General features: G+C 36.3%; 1 protein-coding gene across 1 annotated transcript; it reads left to right on the top strand.

Moving 5' to 3' along the window:
* The first annotated feature begins 435 nt into the window (after nucleotides 1–435).
* On the top strand, nucleotides 436–2,195 carry LOC113735074 (trans-resveratrol di-O-methyltransferase-like). Its single transcript, XM_027261996.2, has 2 exons — nucleotides 436–1,267; nucleotides 1,621–2,195. The coding sequence occupies exons 1-2, from the start codon at nucleotides 485–487 to the stop codon at nucleotides 1,930–1,932; spliced, it is 1,095 nt and encodes a 364-aa protein (XP_027117797.1). The 5' UTR covers nucleotides 436–484; the 3' UTR covers nucleotides 1,933–2,195.
* The last annotated feature ends 17,473 nt before the right edge of the window (nucleotides 2,196–19,668 follow it).

The following is a 19,668-nucleotide window of genomic DNA, read 5'->3' as shown; positions in this document are numbered from 1 at the left end:
CCATCAACAAAGCATAGATTTTTTTTTTTAAACAGAAAGCATAAGGATGGAAATCACTGGAGATAAAGCTGTAGTGATAAAAGTTTGATGGCAGGTATCTAAATTCTAAGTGTAACAATTAATGATAGATACTTTGTTGAGAGAGTGAGTAACAAATATATATTTTTCAGTGAGCGAATGACAAATTTAATCAAAATTTGTGTATAACTAACAGAGAGCATATGGATGAAAGTACTACAGATGGATAAAGCTATTTGATGACAGGTATCCAAATTCTAAGTGTAACAATTATTGATGCTTAAAGTAATGCAAGGAAAGACAAAACATTGAGCACTTTTTTTAAGTGGAATCCCCTTTTTCTATTGAGCACTCTAATCATGCAACATTATTCCTGTGAATCCCATAATCCGCCTGTAAAATGCGAGTTCTACTTGTAATTTCCACCACCAAAAAGCACAAAAAATCCTAGAATTTCAAACAAAAAATGGATTTGGCTAGAAATATTGGTGATCATACTGATGAGCTTTTTCAAGCACAAGCTCACATATGGAACCATATATTCAACTTCATAAATTCTATGTCCCTCAAATGTGCAATTCAATTAGACATGCCAGATGTTATTCACAAGCATGGCCAGCCGATGACCCTCGATCAATTGATCGATGCTCTTCCCATCAAGAATGAAAAAGCCCCATTCGTTTATCGTCTCATGCAGATTTTGATCCACTCAGGCTTCTTCATTGAAGCAAAGATTCCTGGAAATGAGAATGATAATCAAAAGGGTTATCTGCTCACTTCTGCTTCTGAACTTCTTTTAAAGAGCAACCCCTTTAGCGTGACGCCATTTTTACTGGCCATGCTCGATCCCACCTTGACTGATCCATGGCACCATCTCAGCCAGTGGTTTCAGAGCAGCGATGAAAGCCCATTTTATACTTGCCATGGGAGGTCACTTTATGATTTTGCGAGCCATGAGTCTCAGCTTAATCAATTCTTTAACGAAGCAATGGCTAGTGATGCCCGGATGGTTAGTAGCGTGGTGACCAAAGATTGTAAGCACGTTTTTGAGGGTTTGAATTCATTGGTAGATATTGGAGGTGGAACTGGAACCTTTGCTAAGGCAATTGCTGATGCTTTCCCTCACCTGAAATGCACTGTGCTTGATCTTCCTCATGTTGTTGATGGCTTGGAGAGTAGTAAGAACTTGGCCTATGTTGGAGGTAACATGTTTGAAGCCATTCCTCCTGCAGATGCTGTTTTAATGAAGGTATGAAATCGATGTTGCACGTTTTCTAGTTGACAATTTTCTTTTATAGAAGTTTTATTTAGATTTTCATCCTAACTGCCTGAGATCATAGGATTACAATTCACCAATTATGGGAAGTGTCAACTTCAAAAGTAAGATTGAGCAGAAGAAATTGAGGCTATGCTTGATCTAAGAACTGCATCATGAAGAGGGACAGAAAAAGAACAAAGTTTTAAACGTCAAATTGATGGCATGTGTTTGGTACTATAGGAGAATAGTTTTGTTTTTTCTTTTTGACGCAAAAATCTTTAGATGGGGTGTAATGTTTCTAACAAAAATTTTCTTTCATTGTGATACAATTTGCAATCGAGCAGTGGATATTGATTGATTGGAGCGATGATGAGTGTGTACAAATACTAAAAAAATGTAAAGAAGCAATTCCTAGCAAGGAGAAAGGAGGCAAAGTGATAATTGTTGACACGTTCTGCAAAAGCCAGCAGAAAGGGGATGATGATCATGAGGCGATTGAGACCCAACTGTTCTATGATATGGGGGCGATGGTTCTAGTCAAAGGAAGGCAAAGAAATGAGAAAGATTGGGCGAAACTTTTCTCTGAGGCAGGCTTCTGTGACTATAAGATAACTGCAGTATTGGGCTTGAGATCTATCATTGAGGTTTATTATTAATTAATTAATATGTCTTTTGAAAATGTTGTTTGTGCTAAAAAGTGATGAACCTTTAGTTAGGGTGTTCAGAATAAATTTATGGCTTTGGAGTGTTTGTTTTACTCATTTATTGGCAATAGACAAATTGCCAAAGTCCATCTTGAAGCTGAACGTGGGCGGCTGATCAATTTGGTTCGTGCTTGTATCTTGAACCAGATTTACTTGCAAAGTTCACCAGATTTTCTGGCAATTGGGCATTGAATGAGAAGAGAAAAATTACAGCCGCTTGTAGGATCCTTACTAGTATAAATAATGCCATTTCCTCAGTTGAAGGGCACCAAAGCTCAAGTGAAAGATAGGAAATGAACGAGTTCAATTGTGGAGTGAGTGTTTGAGCAGATATCTCAAGAGTGAGCCTCTGATAAATTAGAGCAATATTCTCGAGAGTGAGGTTCAATAATTAGTGTCCAATATAAATTTATTTTGTGTGTTGTTGTTATATATATTTTGAGCATAATAAAATTGTTCGTTTGCCTCCTTTATATAATGGGTTTAATCCATTGATTTGGTATTAAACCCCACCACAATCCAACACTGGAATGTGTCCAAATCCCAGCCTGGGATATACAGCAAGCACATTATGTATAAATGGTGTGGAGTTGAGGTAGCTAAGGACAGTAACTGTTTCCGACATTGTTGAAGTACATGCATCGCTTCCACTTTAAATTCAGCGATTACAGCTGAATGTAAGTTGAAGAAAGAACGGATAAACATGAGGGACAAAAAACTGAAAAAGATTTTCAGTTCTTAACTTGCCTAAGTTGTACAACACTTTCTAAACAAAATGTAACTCAATGTAAATTACTTATTCAATTTTGAAACAATGACATTATATCTAATTAATATTCGTGTATGTTGAATGACGCGCTGGTCAACAAACGCGTTTTCTGCTTCGTCCCACATCAATAGAAGCCAAAGGAGGTTTCCTATAAATAAGGAAACCTATTGAAGGTTTTAGGTGCACCACTCAAGAGAGTTATATGGGCTATTAGATTTTTGAGTCATCTAATCTATTTAGTCAAATATTTTAGACTCTCTTGTTTTGAGTTTAGAAATATTTTCTAAACTCTTTTGTAAGTGCCTTATTAGTATAGGAACCACTTTCCTACGGCTTTTAATATTTCTTCTTCATAGTAGAAATATTGCTCCTCCCTCGCCCGTGGACGTAGGTCAATTTGATCGTACCACGTAAATCTTTTGTGTCTTTTATTTGCTTTATTATTTGCTTTTATTAGGTTGGTGCAACCCTTTTATATGGTCGGTTTTATCGCCTAATTTGTACTAACTCTGGTTTGTTTGTTCCTGGACCGGTCCTAACAAACTGGTATCAGAGTTGATTGTTATATTTTGCAAGACAGGTTCATCTGGTGAAACCCGTTCATCTGGTGAAGCCCGTTCATCTGGTGGGTCCGGTTCATCATATGGGGCCCACTCATCTTGTGGGGCCCGTTTATTTGTAGGGCCCGCTTACCTTGTGGGGCCCGTTCATCTCATGGGGTCCACTCACCTTGTGGGTTCATCCCTTGGGGCCTGCTTATCTCGTGGGGCCCGCTTATCCTATGGGCCCATTCACGAGACTTGCATATCTGTTTGACCAGTTTTTTTTGAGACAAGTTTCAAGTTATAGATTTTGTGGCAACAATAACGATAACAAAGATGGTTGTCGAGAAATTCGACAGGAATGTTAACTTCGGCATGTGGCAGCTCAAGATGGAGGCCATTCTTGTTCAAGACGAAGTTGATTTGGCAATTCAAGGAATTGAGAAAAAGCCAGAAGATGTAAAGGATGCAGATTTCGCCGATATGGATAAGAAGATCAGATCCAGCATAATCTTAAATCTCTCCGATGAGGTATTGCGTGAGGTAGCAATGGAGACTTCGGCCAAGGCTATGTGGGATAAATTGAAAGCCTTGTATATGAAGAAGACAGTCGAGAATCGGCTATATTTGAAGCAGAGCCTGTATATGCTTCGAATGTCTGAAAGTAAATCTATACTCTCCCATCTTGATAAATTTGATTCCATTATTATGGATTTGGAGAATATATATTCGAAAATTGATGATGAAGATCAAACCCTATTACTTTTGTGTTCCCTTCCCCAGTCCTTTAAGCATTTCCGTGATACTATGATTTATGGAAAGGAAACAATTTCGTATCGAAAAATTAAATCTGTATTAAAATCTAAAAAGCAGATAGATAGGGATATTACTGGGGAAACTAGTGGAAGTCAAGCCGATGGCTTGTTTGTTCGGGGTAGATCTGAAAAGAGAAATACAGAAAATAAAAGTAGATCCAAGTCCAGACATAAAAATGTGGTGTGCAACTATTGTAAAAAAAAGGGTCATGTTATCTCTGATTGTTTTAAACTGAAAAATAAAGAAAAGCAAAAAGGGAGATTTGTTGAGAAAAATACTGAATCCGCTGAAACTAGTATAGCAGCTGATGAGAATGATGGAACCATTTTCTATACAACGAAAAATATTTTTAGGTCTAACAATGAGTGGATTTTAGATTCGGGTTATTCATATCATATGTGTCCCAATAGGGACTGGTTTTTAACATATGAATCAACTGAATGTGGAGTTGTCTTAACGGGTAACAACGCCGTTTGTAAAGTTGTTGGTAAAGGCACAATCCGGATTAAAATGTACGATGGTATTGTGAGGACGCTCACAGATGTTAGACATGTTCCAGATTTGAAGAAAAATCTCATCTCTGTGGGCACTCTTGAGTCTATTCGGTGCAGGTATCCAGGTGGAGAAGGAGTTCTCAAAATCACTCGAGGTGCTATTGTTGTTATGAAGGCACACAGATCTGGTACTTTGTATATTTTGCAGGGATCTACTGTTACAGGTGCTGCTGCTGTTTCAACATTATTTTTGTTAGATACAGTCATCACCAAATTCTGGCATATGCGTTTGGGGCACATGAGCAAAAAAGGCTTGGGCATACTGAGCAAAAGAGGACTTCATTGTGGACAAAGTACCGGGCCATTGGAATTCTGTAAACATTGTATTTTTGGGAAGTAGAAAAGAGTCAGCTTCAGTTCACCAGTAATTCACAAGACAAAAGGTACTCTTGATTACATTCATTCAGATCTATGGGGTTCTTCTCGTGCTCCTTCTAAAGGTGGTGTCAGGTACATGTTGACTTTCATTGATGATTATTCAAGGAAAGTTTGGGTCTATTTTCTTAAATATAAAAATGATGTTTTCCTAACTTTCAAGCAATGGAAAGTTTTGATTGAGAAGCAAACAGAAAAACATATTAAGCGGTTGAGAACAAATAATGGCATGAAATTTTGTGGAGGTGAATTTGATAGATTTTGCAAAAATGAAGGAACTGTTCGGCATCACACCATCAGGATGACGCCTCAACAAAATAGTGTGGCTGAACGTATGAACAGATCGCTTTTGGAGAGAGCAAGATATATGATCTCCAATGCACGGTTGACAAATGACTTTTGGACAGAGGCGATCAATATGGCCTGTTATATTGTCAACCGTTCTCCTTCTGCATCTCTTGGTTTCAAAACTTCTGAGGAAGTTTGGTCAGGTACTCCTGCTGATTACTCCAATTTAAAAGTTTTTGGGTGTCCAGCATACATACACATGAATGATGAAAAATTGGAATCTAGAGCTAAAAAGTGCATTTTTCTTGGGTATACTTCTGGGGTGAAAGGATACAGATTATGGTATCCTGATCCCAAATCTCCAAAATTTGTAATCAGTAGAGATGTTACTTTTGATGAATTATCTATATTTTTTTCTAAGAAGGAGTCTTCTAGTCCTTGTACTACTGATAGTACACAGAAGCAGGTGGAGCTTGATATTGGCAGTTCTGGTCCTTCTTAGACCAAATCTTCTATTTAACAAATGCCAGTAGATGTACCTGAATCTACTATTGAAGATAGTTCAGAAGAAGAAGAGTATTTCATAACCAGAGATAGAGCAAGGAGAGACATTCGACCACTACAAAGATATGCAAATTTAGTTGCGTATGCTTTGTCTATTGCAGAAGAAACTGATGCAATTGGTGAGCCTTTCACCTATTCAGAAGCAGTTTCTTGTGATGATTCTGCAAAGTGGTTGATTGCGATGAATGAAGAAATTGAATCTCTTCATCAGAATGAAACTTGGGTTCTTGTAAAGCCGCCGTCAGCGAAGAAAATTGTTGGATGCAAATGGATTTTCAAGAAAAAGAAAGGTATTCCAGGGGTTGAAGATACAAGGTATAAAGCACGATTAGTTGCAAAAGACTATAGTCAGGTACAAGGTGTTGATTTTAATGAAGTTTTTTCACCTGTTGTTAAACATAGCTCTATTCGTGTTTTGCTTGCTTTAGTTGCCATGTATGATTTGGAATTAGAGCAGCTTGATGTTAAGACAGCTTTCTTGCATGGCGAACTTGAGGAACAAATTTATATGAAACAACCCCAGAGTTTTGAGATTGAAGGTAAGAAAAACCATGTTTGCTTGTTGAAGAAATCCTTATATGGATTGAACAGTCTCCAAAACAATGGTATAAAAGGTTTGATTCCTTTATGTTGGGTCATGATTATTCAAGGAGCATGTATGATAGTTGTGTTTATTTTCGGAAGTTAAATGATGATTTTTTCATTTATTTGCTACTTTATGTTGATGATATGCTCATTGCTGCCAAGAATTTGTCAGAAATTCACACTTTGAAACTGCAGTTAAATAGTGAATTTGAAATGAAAGATTTAGGAGCAGCTAAGAAAATTCTTGGCATGGATATCAATCGAGATCGAGGAGTAGGGAAGTTGTTCTTGACCCAGAAAAATTACCTTGAGAAGGTCTTGGAGCGTTTTGGCATGAAAGATGCTAAACCAGTATCTACTCCTCTTGCTAGCCATTTTCGGTTATCTGCTGCTCAATCACCACAATCAGATGAAGAGGAAGATTATATGGCACGGGTTCCTTATTCCAGTGCAGTTGGCAGTGTTATGCATGCAATGGTTTGTACTCGTCTAGATATCTCACATGCAGTCAGTGTTGTTAGCAGATATATGTCTTGCCCCGATAAAGCATATTGGCAGGCTGTGAAGTGGATTTTCAAATACTTGCGAGGTATTTCAAATGCATGTTTGGAGTTTGGAAGAAATAATAACACTTTGGTTGATTTTGTAGACTCAGACTACGCTGGAGATCTTGACAGGAGAAGATCACTTTCAGACTATGTATTTTGCATTGGCGGTTGTGCTATTAGTTGGAAAGCTACTCTACAGCCTGTCGTAGCTTTGTCTACTACAAAAGCAGAATATATGGCTTTGATCGAGGCAATCAAAGAAGCCTTGTGGTTGAAGAGTTTATTTAGCGAGTTAAGTCTATATCAAGGTGTTACTGATATTCACTATGATAGTCAAAGTGCCATACACTTGACTAAAGATCAGATGTATCATGAGAGGACGAAACACATTGATGTGAAGTATCACTTCATTCGGGATATCATTGCTGAGGGAAAAGTCCTTATTCAGAAAATCAATACTAAGAACAATCTAGCCGATATGTTTATAAAATCTCTTTCAATTTACAAGTTTAAGCAACGCTTGGACTTGATTGATATTTATTGTTGGTGATTTATGCCCATTGGGGCTTATTTGGAGAAGGTGGAGCAAGTTTATAATCTCTCGATGTTGGGGGACTCATCAAGGTGGAGATTTGTTGAATGACGCGCTGGTCAACAAACGCGTTTTCTGCTTCGTCTCACATCAATAGAAGCCAAAGGAATTCTTCCTTTGGTTTCCTATAAATAAAGAAGCCTATTGAAGGTTTTAGGTGCACCACTCAAGAGAGTTATATGGGCTATTAGTTTCTTGAGTCATCTAACCCATTTAGTCAAATATTTTAGGCTCTCTTGTTTTGAGTTTAGAAATATTTTCTAAACTCTTTTGTAAGTGCCTTATTAGCCTAGGAACCACTTTCCTACGGTTTTCAATATTTTTTGTTCATAGTAGGAATATTGCCACTACAAGAAAAAAGGTCATTAGTGACAACATTTCTTTGTGACGACACAAAGTCGTCACAAAATGAGGTTGTTTAGTCACGACTTTGAAGGTTGTCACAATTGACTCAAAGCAACTGAGTTTTCAGTGACAACCTTTAATTGTCGTCACAAAACTATTTCGCGCCATGGGACTTGGAAGGCGTGAGTTTTGCGATAGTGACGACTTGATAAAAGTTATCAGTAATTCTACCACTTTCTTTGACAACTTTTCATTATTATCACTGTTTATGTTTATTGACGACCAATTTTTGTCAGTAAAACTATAGTATAGTTAGTGACAACATAAGTATCATCACTAATTTGAACATCTCTAATGCATTTATTTAATTGTTAGCCTCAATATTAATTTAAATTTTTTTAAAGTTTGATGATTTATTAACTATGACTTTATTTAATTGTGAGACTCAATATTAATTTAATTTTTTTTAAATTTGATGATTTATTAAACTAGTCATAGTTACTTAAATATTAATTTAAATTTTTTAAAATTTGATAATTTATTAAACTAGTCATAGTTACTCAATAAGTTTTTAACTGAAAAAAATTAATGAAAGTTTTTAGTTAGAACAACTATATAAACTATTACAATTAGAACTCAAGGCCTCTAAATTCAAATACCTTAATTTTGGGTACTGTCAATGGCTCCTTGACATCTAATTGGTCGAATGTTGAAACTCATTAAGTACAAATTCATTTTAATGAAAAGCAGAATTAGTTGTGTTATATAAGTTAAGTAATGAAATCAGGACTACTAATTACTGCAATTCCTTCAAATTTAATGTTTATTTGCTAAAAGTCAAAACGAATACATATTTTTCTTACAAATCAATACGTATACTATAGTTTCGTGCAAGTTTACATTCATGATTCTTCAATATAAAACATCTAAAAAAATATAGTACTATTAGACAAAACTAACAAAATTTTCTAGAAACTGATAGAAAGTTCTTAACACATAATTAAGATTTTTCTTTTTTCATGTTTAAAAATAATGAATTATTTCTTAAAATAATATGAAAGTAGATTCCCGATCTAATATACTTAATTAAAATGTTTAATTTAATACAAAGAAAATAACCTTTCTTTGAGAATCTAAATAAAAAGATAAAACTAAAAATTGGATCAAATTTTTCGTTCAAAATGAAAAAGAAACAGCGAGAATTGAAAATTGGTGGAGGCATTCTTTAAAAAGCAAATTTCAAAATGAAAGAGTACAAGTCTACCACTTTTGGGCTAAGTCTGATACACTTCTAATTCTCACATTTTCACTCGCTGGCCTTCTCACTGTCTCTCTTGGTCTCTCTCTCACTTCGACCCCTCTCAATTTCTTTCTCACTAATGCTCGAGCATTCCTCCTTGTTGGGCTACTGATTTTGATATGTTTCCTCAGAGCATGTGCTGTAAAATGGCAAGTTTCTCTCTTCTTGCTTAGTAATCAATTTCCCCCAATTTTTATTGACCCGATTTTGTGTTCCCAACATTCAATTTTTGCGTAAATTCCCTTCTTCTCTATCATTTGTCTAGTTTCCCCAAAGTTTCTTACCCTAATTAGCAATCACCATCATTTGCAATCACCTTTTCTACCCTACTTAGATGATCAATTGTTTCATTTTCTCCCCAAATTTTATTGCCCTAATTTTTTTTTAAAAAAAATTTCTGCCCAGGACAAGGAGGGCATCCCCGGACCAGCAGTAGCTTATCTTCACTGGCAAGCAGCTCGAGGACAGCCGCACCCTAGTCGACTACAACATCCGGAAGGAGTCAGCCCTCTACCTTGTCCTCCACCTCGATGGTGGCGCCAAGAAGCGCAAGAAGAACACCTGCACCAAGCCGGCGGTGACTGAGGGAAATTCTCCCCCCTTTTTTTATAAACTTTATTGTTACTAGTTTAATTGAACATTAGCAGCATGTTCTTATTTTGAAGATTTTGTTCTTTATTGGGTTTGATATATTATTCTCTGAAACCGTTGGATTTTACTTTCTAAAAAAATTTAGATTGTATGTTTCTTTAAGATTTTATCAAATTCTTGGTTATTCTATTTTCAAGCGCTTGGTTTATTTTATTTTTTGGTTTTAATTTCACATTAAACTGCAAAGCGTCCCCTTTTCAGCAATTCCTGGTAGTGCTCAAAGCATCCCCTTTTCAGTTTTACTTAAATCGTCTACAAATCATCATTGTGGTGTTGTTTATAGAGCTAAATGCATTACAATTAAGGTAGTAAGAGTAAATTCTACAGATTTGAATGCTTTTCAAAAGCAACATTTTTTTCACTTCAAAATTCAACTCGTTTAGATCCATGCACTTAGTCTAGTTCAAAAGCAGCCTTGAATGTTTCTTGAATTGAGGTGATTGAAATATGTCTGTCAAGACTTCAAGCTCTTTCCTAATGTTTTCCTGTTGGAAGTGCTCTATCTTTGTGTAAATGTGCACACTCACAAATCGACTCTCATTTCCTTTGTTTCCATTTATTTATTTTTTTAGAAACCTGGACAAGTTGCTCCAATCATTGCATTTGTACTTTGCCTTAAAAGCTGTATATTAGCTATGGTTGTAGTCCTGCAAGTTGAGATACTGTAGACTTTTTTTTTCTGCTAACTTATAAATTTATTCTAGAACACAAACCTCTAAGGTTGCATCTCAAGTCTAAGGTGTTGCATCTGGTGACTGAGAAATCTGGTGATATTGTTCTAAGGCTGCATCTCAAGTCTACTTAAGGACTTGTACTAGTATCACTTTGGAAGAGCTTGGAAAGAGGACCAAAACTCATCAATTAGTTTTGATGTGAAAAAAGATCTTCCTCCGTAAAAATTCATGAACTAGGAATGTTATTAGAACAGCATGGACAACTTCTTATGGTATGTTTTGAGAGTCCATGATTCTCCAGAATATACTTGTTAGCCTTACTTGTGCTGAATTTCACATGTTTCACTATTTTTTAAGGGCAAAGGTGCTTTGGCCAAAATGTTTTGCTTGCAAATGTGTTGACCGCATTTACTTCTCTGCCTAGTATGTTCCTTTTGTTAAGTTTACAAGGGAGAGGTCAAACCTCTTAAACAGAAACAAAACATAGGGTCGCAGCCCCTAAAATATTTGCACCATGCTATTCACTAAGTTCCTGTGGCGGTTCTGTTATAATCTGCATCCCAGATTCTTTGTTGACACTACTTTTAGCTAGCTAGTCTGCACACTTACTTCTTTCTCCAAACATGTTGTTGCCAGGATTCCCGACCCCTGCTTAAAACATTCCTGATCTGACATGTTAGATTGTATAGTGGTGAGTCCTGTCCTGCTCCTTGTATTAGTTCCAAAGCTGCCTTGCAATTCGTGTCCAGAATCACTCTTCTTTCTCCAGAGTTCCAAGCCATTTTTATCCTTTTGAGTACTCCCCACAGCTCTGCTAAGTGCTATCATATTATCTATTAGCCCAATATTCACTATAAAACTTGCTTTCCATCTCCCCCAGCTATCTATATGTCCCTTTTCAAATTCATATGGCTTTGCCTCTTCTACTTGGAATAATGCTAAATTGAGAAGTGTACATCTTGCCACAGTTAATTGCTAATTATTGATAGTTTCATGTCTTACATGGTAGTTTGTTCTCCATTGGCACAGAGTTTAAAATCAATCAAATTCTCTATATAGGAATAACATCAATAATTATAAATCAACAATAGAAACACAATGCTGATATAAATATATATACCAAGAACATTTTGTTTTCATGGTAAGATATAAATATATACCAATGTAGTTATAAATATATACCAAGATATGTACATATTGGTGGTTTGGTGAATAAAATGATTTTATTAGTGGCGACAGTACACATTTGGTTGATAATAATAAATAAATGATTTTAAAAGGAAAATGGATGTAGGAGAAAGAGGATAGATAGTTAAATGAGAAAAACTATAGTTTGAATTATTGATTGATAATAGATGAAAGAGCTTTAATATTTAATAGAGTTTTTCAATGAGTTGACAATTAATAAAGGGCATTATTGTCTTTTTATTACATCAAGGGAGGTTTCTGTAATTATGTAAATTTCAAGAGGGGCGAGTGAAATTATTGAAAACCTCAGGGGAGGTTTCTAAAATTATCCCTTATTTATTTAGGGCTAACAATGGCATGTGCATCACTGGACTCTTCAAACTTTCTTTTGATCGAAGTAAAATAGTCTAGTCAAATATAAATTAAGTTATTAAAATGGGCTAAAGGGCCTTGTGGGTTAATTTTGGGGTTAATTACATTTGTCTCCGTTAAGGTTTGACCAAACTATGAATCAAATCTTGAGGTTTAACTAAATTACATTTGCCTTCCTTGTCAATAATACTATCAAGAGCCAATAAATAGAACAAATAAAATGACAAATTTACCCTCTACTGACAACAATAAATAAAATTCACAAAAAAAAAGAAAAAGTTGCAAAAACAAAAATTGAGAGAGTTTAATGGAGAAAACATAAAGATAATTGAGCAAAATAAATCTTTATCCCAATACCTAAACTTTAAAAATTGATAGATAAATGAAAATATAACTATGGAAATTGCAGAAAATAATAAAAAGGAAGTTCAAATACAAAAGAAAAATTAATCAGAAACTTAACATACAAAGAAAAATTAGTCTGACTTGAAACTCATTGCATAAAAAACAAGTAAACTCGTTGTTAGATACGGGAAAGAATAAAAAAATTAACAAAGAAAAAGATTTCCTGCTGTCCATAGATCTCATCGAACTCCTCGAAACCTTAATGGCTCCTGTTCTTATCTTCAAGTTATCACTCATCTCTAACACACTCCCAATTTCAAACTATTGCAAATTCATTCATCTTTTAACACCATAACCTACGTTTTCTATCCTCTCCCTTAAAAACCCACAAAAAATAGACATATAATTGCCGTATACGAAACCAAATCGTGGCAACCCAATTCTTTGTACACATTCAAGAGAAGCAAAGCTGACAAAATAGAAACAAGAAGTCAGCAAAATTTGATACCACAAAAATCACAAGCAAAACCATATCCCATCTTAGCCACGACTCATGAGCAATGCACAGAATCTCTTCTCCACTACCTCATAAACAGGGTTCATCATTCAAATCTCACGTCAAGGGGACAATCATTTGAACTAAAGATTTGGTTTTGGTAGTTAAATTGCAAGATCTATATTTTGATAGGTATTGCAATTCGTGTTTTTTATTTTTCTTTCTTTTTCCTACTTTTGATTAAATCTAAGGCTGACAATTTGTGAAGAAATAGTGTTTTAATAGAAGAAGAAGAAGAAGAAGGAGTATTTTTGATAAGCAGCTAGTGAGTGTGTGCCCATTTAAATCCACTCTACACGAACAACGAAGTATTGTGCAACTAACAATTTTGCAACTCTGTTGGTTTCAATCCCTGAGGAAGAGAAGGGTTAAAGACTTAAATGGGAATAAGCTTGTGAGCAGTTTAGGACATTCACTGACTTTTTCGTTTAATATCAAGCAGTCAACGTTTGTTAAGCTTTTGTGTATTCGAAGGGTTCTTCAGTAGTTTGGTCTCAGGGTTTAGTTTGAGTTTGGCCATACCTCAGGGAGGTAAATATAATTAACCCTTAATTTTAATATCCATTGATGAAAGAAAAATAGTTTCATAAAAAACACTAAAATTATTAAAGCAGGCAAATGGTCATTGTGGTTAATTTTATAACATGGCAATCAGCTGAAGATCCGGTTACCAGATTGTCAATCTATTCGGCTCTATTTGTTAGATGGGAAAGTCATACAAGAAAATGTGTCGTTCTATAAGTGAAGTGAGATAATTGTACTCTCCAAGGGCCGTGTTCCGCATACCATCTGTTTAGAAATTCAAGTAGCTTTCATCACATTGGATGATGACAAACTGGATTGTTTTCATATTTGTGCATGTATATTAAAGTAGTATTAAAAAACCTATTGACACTTTTTTTGTTTTATGATATGCTAATTTAGAAAGCTTGAAGGGGACACCACTGGTGGGTGTCAAACCACCAAAAATAAAATTTATATTAGACCTACTACCAAAACTGAATGAGTATAGTGGTGAATAGGGTCGTCTCCACAGGGAACAGGTAGGCAAATCACACAGGAAAATGGGGGGGATTTTTAGCAGTAGTACCAACTAATTAAAAAGGAATAAAAACTGAAATTTAAAGTTGATTAAGATAGCAGGAACCAAACTACACAAATAACAATTAATTGAACAACCTAGTCAAGAAATTAATCTTGGCACCGAAGCACACAACTGATCACAGATACACGGGACAATTCATACACTCACGAATAAACTGGTTATAGTGGTCAAGCGACGCGCCCAACCACCAATCTTTCCTTAATTTTATGGTAGTCAAGAGACGCTCATAAACTACCCTCTTGTGACTAGACAACCCCAGAAACGCTCACAGGATTTAATGTAGCCACAGCATTAGGAATTAGAAAGACCCAATTCTAGATGACAAACACACATGCGGGTTTATTTAGGCTAGATTAATTATCCCCACGATCCAAATTAGACCGCTTGCGAGGCGGTGAAGTTGTCTCGTTTGCCACTAATCAAGATGTTTAAAGGCTACGCGCCAACATCCTAATTGGCTATCAATTATTTAGACAATCGAATAACAGGCCTAATTATCCAATAAATCTAAACAATAATAACTCAGGGAAAAATAGAGAATAATCAAATACCCATGAACATATAAATTAAAAATAAAACAATTAAAACGATCTCACAGTTATGGTGCTCCAATCCTTGATTTATTCCTCAACTAGATAAAAGAACTAGCCTTGCCGTATAATCATAAAGCAATTCAGAGTTTTCATGGAGTTTTTGTCGATTGAGGAAGTAGTAAAAGATGTCGGCTGCTATTTGCTACTTGCGTTCCAGAGGAAAAAGAGAGAAAAGAAAAACAAAAAGACAAGTCCAAGACAGAAGATGCCCTAGTCTATTGCTGCCTTTTTATTTATAGTGTTGCCGCCGCTTCCCTTTGCTTGTTGAATTGGAATTTGTTTCCCACAAGGATTGTTTCCTTATTTCCCTCATTGGATTGTTGCCAAAAGTTCTCTTCGAATTCTATTTCCTCTGCTACTTAAAGGTCTTCGCAGCACTTGCTTTCCAATTCCAATTGGTTTCCAATTCTCCTGTGTTTCCCAAAAGGATTCATTTTTCTTACTTTCTTAGTTGTTTGTTGCCAAACGACTTCTTGCTTTTAAGGTTTCCTGATCTCACGCATGGTAAAAAGGTATCTTCCAATCAGAATGGTTGTTCCAGGGCTTGGGCCCGCGATCCGGCTTTTTCACGCAACTCTGTGTTGTCCGGCGTGGGCACGCCAGAGAAGCAAGAGTCTTCTGGATTTTTGCCTCCCTTTTGTCACTTTCAACACTAATTGCCTGTAATTAACATCAATACTAATTATGAGCAGAAATCCAATACTTTGCATACTATACTGCCAAAATTAAGACCAAATAACCACAAATAAAATGCATAATTATATCCCTATCAAATTCCCCCACACCAAGACAATGCTTGTCCTCAAGCATTTCAAACTTTAAATACACAACCAAGCGAGCAAACATTTTGCAGCAGTTGAATTCAAAACAATGGCTATTAATCAAAGCAACTATTGCCAATGTATAATTTAGATAACTGTCAAGTACTGATGACAAATTTTACGAGATAACTCTCCAACTAGCTTTTGAAACCAATGACTCTTTCAAATCCAGACTAACTAATCTAAGAATAGAAAATATCCAACCAACATTTTTTTTAATAACTGGTCCAACTATTAAGCAAAATCTCAACATAAAGACTCATGGATCCGCAGGTAATACAATTATTCACATACCTTCATGCTCATACACACTCTTTTTTTTTTCTTTCTCATTTTTTTCTTTTTTTTTTGTTTCTTTTTCCTTCTTTTTTTTCTTTTTTTTTTTTGCTTTTTTTTTCTTTCTTGAAAGAAGTGCTTAGTCTTGAGCCATTCAAGTCTTTTGACGCGAACTCCGACATCTCTCCAATGAAGGAGCCCGGTTACTCAACTTTAACCGCTTAAAGACCACATACTCATAGTTATCGTTGCTTTTTGAGGCGAAAATCGACACTTTAGGTGAAGACCCCCGGTTACTAGTCAATGATAACCAACGGAGTATAGCCGACTATTATTCGCATATAAACACCCAAGTAAAATTAAAACCTTGCAAGCCTGCTTCATTTTCTTAACATGGAGAACTAAGATTAATAGTTGAACCAGTTCACACAAAAATGTCAGACAAATATTTACAATGCCTAGAAAAGTTAATCAAAAGAAATTGCTAGAGTCACAAAATCTCAAATATTTACCAGAGAGACATCCTAAAACTTTATCATCTCCTACTTAACATATTATCATCTAAAACCATAACAATAGTTAAATTTGAAAATCAAGCCATTGCTTATCAAGGCTAACCACAAAAATCCAAAAGGCATGGTAAAGTTTTTTTTTTTTTTTTTTTTTTTTTTTTTTTTGCAGAAGGAAAAGCAATAAGAAGGAAAAGCTAGACTACTCCCCCCACACCTAAAGTCTACATTGTCCTTAATGTAAGAATGAAAAGTTGAAGTCAAGTGAAGGGAGCAAAAGAAACTTCCCTGAATGAAAAAAAAACTACAGCAAAACACCATGGTAGAGGAGGTATCAGGGACTGGCAGCGTGGAGCCTCTGACGGTGGTGTGGTGTAGCGTTGCTTCAGATGGAAGCGGAAGTCTTCAATCCAAGCCTGTGTCCCCAAAGTGGACCAGAGTTGCTGTAAGGCGTGACCACGCCTTATAAGGCAGAGTCTTCTGCCCAAGCATTTCTACGCTTTTCATGGAGTCACTTATAGGGCGTGGGCATGCCTTGTAAATCCAAGTCTCCTGCCCAACACCAAAAAAAAAAAAACACTTGCAATGAAACAAAACAACCCAAAATCAACAAAAAACGAAAGAGAATTATAACAAAAATTGGAGGCCTTGGGTTGCCTCCCAAGAAGCGCCTTTCTTTAACGTCTTTGGCTAGACGACTCCATAGTGAGCAATTAGGCATAGATAGGATCTATCAAGTGTACCTCTTCCAAAGTGCCAATGTCTGAAACATCAACAAACGATTTTAAACGATGACCATTAACTGTAAAACTCTTATTAGTCTCTAAACTCTGGATTTCAACCACACCATTAGGAAAAACATTGACTACCACATATGGTCCAATCCAACGAGATTTTAACTTACCTGGCATGAATTTCAACCGTGAATTGAACAAGAGTACCTTTTGTCTTGGGAAAAAGTGTTTCGCACGCAATAGGTGGTCATGAAACTGCTTGGTACGCTCTTTGTACAAACGTGCATTGTCATATGCTTCAAGACGAATTTCCTCCAACTCCTGGAGTTTGAGCTTTCTCTCTTTCCCATCTCTATCCGCATGAAAATTGCATTGCTTGACTGCCCAGAATGCACGATGCTCAATAGCCACAGGTAAATGACACATCTTACCAAACACCAACCTATATGGGGACATTCCAATGGGCATTTTATACGCGGTTCGATATGCCCACAAAGCATCATCCAATCGCAAGCTCCAATCCTTACGGTTGGGGTTAACCGTTTTCTCCAATACGCTCTTGATCTCTCGATTGGAGACTTCAGCTTGCCCATTGGTCTGAGGATGATATGTTGTACTCACACGATGGTGCACTCCATATTTTCTCATGAGAGATGCAATGGTGCGATTGCAGAAATGGGTACCTTGATCACTGATGATGGCTCTCGGCACCCCGAACCTACTAAAAATGTGAGATTTGAGAAATCCTACAACAACTTGAGAATCATTAGTCCGGGTAGCCTTTGCTTCTACCCATTTCGATACATAGTCAACTGCTAACAGAATATACAAAAATCCAAAAGAGCTAGGAAAAGGTCCCATAAAGTCCATATCCCAAACATCAAACACTTCACAAAATAACATAGGCACTTGAGGCATTTCATCCCTATGAGACAAACTTCCAAATTTTTGACATTTTTCACAGCTTTTACAAAATGTATAAGCATCACGAAACAATGTTTCCCAATAAAAGCCACAATCAAGGATTTTTCTAGCAGTTCTCTTAGGTCCAAAATGGCCACCACATGCATAATTATGACAATGAGCAAGGATAGAAGGAGTTTCACTTTCAGGTACACATCTACGAATAATTTGATCAGAGCCTATTTTCCACAGATATGGCTCGTCCCAAATATAGTATCGAGAATCATGGACTATCTTATCTCTCTTACTCTTACTCATGCCAATAGGGAATTTATGACTGATCAAAAAGTTCACAATATCTGCATACCAAGGTTCCTTACCTTTGAGATAGAAAAGATGTTCATCAGGAAATACCTCAGATATGGGAACTGCTTCCTCTTCTCTTATCAACCTACTCAAATGGTCAGCTACTGAATTATCCACCCCTTTCCGATCCTTGATCTCCCAGTCAAATTCTTGCAGCAAGAGCACTCAACGAATGAGTCTTGGCTTGGACTCCCTTTTTGACAAGAGATACTTCAAAGCTGCATGATCAGAGTAAATCGTTACTTTTGACCCCAATAGATATGATCTAAATTTCTCAAAAGCGAAAATAATGGCTAGAAGCTCCTTCTCCGTGGTGGTGTAGTTGCATTGAGCTGGTGTCAATGTTTTTGACGCATAGTATATCACGTGACTACACTTCCCACTCCGCTGTCCAAGCACAGCTCCTACGGCATACTGACTGGCATCACACATGAGCTCAAAGGATAGCTTCCAGTCTGGGGGTTGGATGATTGGTGCCGTGGTCAACATACCCTTGAGTGTGTCAAAGGACAATTTGCAATCATCTCCAAAGTTGAATGGCACCTCCTTTTGAAGCAAGCGAGACAATGGTTGAGCAATTTTTGAAAAATCTTTTATGAAACGCCTGTAAAAACCTGCATGGCCTGGAAAACTACGAATATCCTTGACATTAGTAGGGTAAGGTAGACTAGTGATCAAATCAATTTTAGCCTTATCTACCTCAATACCCCTTGATGAAACAACATGGCCCAAAACTATGCCTTCCTTAACCATGAAATGACATTTTTCATAATTAAGAACCAAGTTTGTTTCAATGCATCTTTTCAAAACCTTTGTTAAATGGTCTAGGCACTGATCAAAAGAATCACAGTATACTGTAAAATCATCCATGAAAATTTCAATGCAATTATCAATCATATCAGAAAAAATACTCATCATGCATCTTTGAAATGTTCCAGGAGCATTACACAAACCAAAAGGCATACGACGATATGCAAAAGTTCCAAAAGGGCAGGTAAAAGTGGTTTTATGTTGGTCCTCTTGAGCAACAATAATTTGATAATATCCAGAGTAACCATCTAAAAAGCAAAAGAAACACTTACCTACCAACCTCTCAAGCATTTCATCAATAAATGGGAGTGGAAAGTGGTCTTTCCTAGTTGCGGCATTTAACTTCCTAAAGTCAATGCACATTCTCCACCCATTTTTCAATCTCATTGGCACTAACTCATTCTTTTCATTTTTCACCAACGTGATTCCAGTCTTCTTGGGAACAACATGGACTGGACTTACCCACTGGCTGTCAGAAATAGGAAAAATAATTCCTAATTCTAAGAG

This window comes from Coffea arabica, chromosome 3c (assembly GCF_036785885.1).
Source record: "Coffea arabica cultivar ET-39 chromosome 3c, Coffea Arabica ET-39 HiFi, whole genome shotgun sequence".
Taxonomy (NCBI): Eukaryota; Viridiplantae; Streptophyta; class Magnoliopsida; order Gentianales; family Rubiaceae; genus Coffea; species Coffea arabica.
Note: the sequence above shows the minus strand (reverse complement) of the source record. Positions and strands in the feature narration are given on the sequence as shown.

Excerpts from the sequence above, each read along its gene's own strand:
- LOC113735074 (XM_027261996.2), top strand. The coding sequence starts at position 485 with ATGGATTTGGCTAGAAATATTGGTGATCATACTGATGAGCTTTTTCAA. Across the intron at positions 1,268-1,620 it reads CAGATGCTGTTTTAATGAAG|TGGATATTGATTGATTGGAG; the intron begins GTATGAAATCGA and ends GCAATCGAGCAG.